The 2914-nt window shown below is 42.6% G+C and overlaps 1 protein-coding gene across 1 annotated transcript; it reads right to left on the reverse strand.

Annotated features, from left to right (window-relative positions):
- Positions 1 to 277: 277 nt before the first annotated feature.
- LOC146073001 (uncharacterized) lies at positions 278 to 2353 on the reverse strand. The gene is made up of 3 exons (XM_083180175.1): positions 2095 to 2353; positions 1607 to 1864; positions 278 to 422 (listed from the first exon to the last, which is right to left on the reverse strand). The coding sequence occupies exons 1-3, from the start codon at positions 2351 to 2353 to the stop codon at positions 313 to 315; spliced, it is 627 nt and encodes a 208-aa protein (XP_083036301.1). The 3' UTR covers positions 278 to 312.
- Between the last annotated feature and the right edge of the window lie 561 nt (positions 2354 to 2914).

The following is a 2914-nucleotide window of genomic DNA, read 5'->3' on the forward strand; positions in this document are numbered from 1 at the left end:
AACACACAGCGATCACATGATCCACTTATGCAATTAGGCAACCTGATTAAAAAGGGATTGTTATTTATTTGAATCAATTAAATCCTAATATATACTGAACCACATTACTACTACATTCATTACACACATTAACCCTTACATCATGTGAACATAACATACATCTATATACAATATGTACATTTTACTAATTTAAAATAATCTAAACAATTTACACATATACTGTTTAATGTCAAAAAAACACACAGACAACTTCGAACTATTGGCAACTATTTATTAATATTTTTTTTTTTTTATTCGAATACAATACAAAATTTAAGTAAGCAGGTCCGTGAGGTCCTGTATAGCTGCAAGCGCCAGCTGCATGTGTGTCCTCACTCGTATAAGGGCCCCACGGATACCCTCATCTGCTTGGGGTGGCTCATCTGTGGGCATGTTAAAAGGGGTACAATTAGTAATGATAATCATGCATACATTTAACATAGTCATACATTAATACAATAATCTCAGGAATGCACAGTACATTTGTGCAATCAAGCATGGCTTGCCTGCTGATGGTCTGCTCCATAAATCATTGTCATATTGCCAGTTCGGTGAAGCTGCATCACTAACCCACTCCCATGCCAAAAATCATTATTAAGACAAAATCAACCAACAATTATGTTAGCAAAAATACATTCCAACCACAGGGGGTGGCTAGCTAGGAGAGGGCCCAGGGGCACTGACCACTTGTGACTGCAGGGCCGGCTCTACCACTAGCCAGCTTTAGGCAGCTGCCTAAGGTGTCAGGATCTAGGGGGGCACCACAAAGTCTGCCTAGGGAAAAATCAAGGATGTCTGTGAGGATCCTTGTTGTACTTAATGCAGGTGGTTGCTGTGGAACATCTACGACCTCACCTCCATACTTCCTCTTGAGGCATACTTTCTTATTTTGCTGCCTTCTCTTTCTGTACTCTGTTGTGGGTGGCAAAAGGGAGGGTGCTGGGGGCCTCCAGAGAAAACAGGGGTCTTTCTCAACTACCTGAGGGGCTGGGAAGACCACTCAATTGTGGGAGGCTCCCTGCCATTACAGAATGTTAGGCAAGTATGCATTGATGTTGGAATATGGTTATTGCTGGCATTATGGGGGGGGTGGGGGGGGAAGGGCAGTAGTTTGAACTTTTGGCTAGGGTGATGAGAAGCCTTAGACCGGCCCTGTGTGACTCCATTATAAGCCACGCCTGTCCATTTATGCCATACTTAATCTTGTTTACAAATAAAAATCCACTATAAACTCTAATCACCTATATGAGGCTACAGATTGCATGCTTGCAGCAGGGCCCTCTAACCCTAAAGTCACCAACTCATCCCTTTAATCCAGGATACAGATTAACTACACAGGATCTGTGGCTGTTTCAATGGAGATGAAAGCCATCCCCAGAACCTGTGTCATTAAGATGTGTCCCGGATGAAATGGATGACTTGGTCACCCTATCTAACCCCTAAGTGTATATGTTGTTACCCACTTTGTTTTTTTACTGAATACTATAGTAATACACAATTGATTCTGCAGTGCTACATTACAAATAATAGGGCTACAAATTAGTAGTGATGCATTATGTATACCTACCACTTTCAGCCACCTGCACCTCACAGGCCTCCTCCTCCGTCAGCACCTCCTCTCCCACTTCCTCCTCTGCAAACTCTACCTCTGCAGCCTCCTCCTCTACAACCACCTCTGCAGCCTCCTCCACCACAACCACCTCTGCAGCCTCCTCCTCCACAACCACCTCTGCAGCCTCCTCCTCCACAATATCTTCCTCTGCCACCTCCTCCCGGCCCTGCTCCTCCTCGGCCTCCTCCCGGGCCTGTCTTGCGCGTTCACGTGCTGTGAAAAATCAAAAAATGAAGAGTGTTAATGAAGGCACATGATTTTTACATTCATCATTCCCCCCAAAAAATTACATATTATACCTACATTACAGCATGTCAAACAGGAAGTCACACATATATAGTGAATTATTTTTCTAATCATTACCAGCCATTTACCCACATTAACAGAAATAATGTATTAAAAACATTCACTGGTTAATATGTAATATTAGCATTAAAACTCACATCTTGCGATCTGTAGCCTGAGGTGTTGCAGTAGCTCAGGCTGCCGGCGCCGCAGATCTGACCACCTTCGCTCCAATTGTGCCACGGACCTCCGCACCTGTGTGCGTGCGAAGATCCGTCTGTGGGCTGTACGATAGGCCTGGCGCTTTTGGGCATTTGTAATAAAGGGCCCTGCACGCCCTAGCCTGGTCTCCATTACAGAAACCAGGACCCTTAGCTCAGCAGTACAGAATGGTGCTGCACGATGGGAGGTCGCCATTTTACCAATGGGGCACCACAAGCAATCATGTTTTTACTTGTGGGCTGCAGGCAGATGATAAGTCTACCTGCTGCTAACAAGTGCCCCCGCGCTTGTAAAAATGGAGGTGATTAAGACCTAGTAATGGTTAAATCAAGTATAAGTCAGCTGCAGCAAATAACACCTATGGGTTTGCCTTGACCCACAAGTATAAGCACAAAGGAGAAAAAGGAGGAGGTTGGTGTATTTGCGCTGCTGAGTATACGGTTTGCAAGATTATACTCTGAACAACCAATCAGTGTGCAGAAATGAATGAAACGGACTCACTGCTTTAAACAGTACAAATTTTATATTTTTAAAAAAAGCATCAGATGCTACACAAATACATTATATATAAAAAAAACGACAAAATTACAAAAAAATATATATAAAAAATATATATATAAAAAATACACAAGAACAATAAAAATAATGATAATAATATATGTAATGATTGTTGTACTGTTGGTACAGAGCTCAGGTTCTATATAGAACAATAGTAGGACAGGTATTTGGGACACTCTGCTGTAAATTAGCACTGAT

The sequence above is a fragment of the Crinia signifera genome, chromosome 4 (genome assembly GCF_055691185.1).
Source record: "Crinia signifera chromosome 4, ASM5569118v1, whole genome shotgun sequence".
Taxonomy (NCBI): Eukaryota; Metazoa; Chordata; class Amphibia; order Anura; family Myobatrachidae; genus Crinia; species Crinia signifera.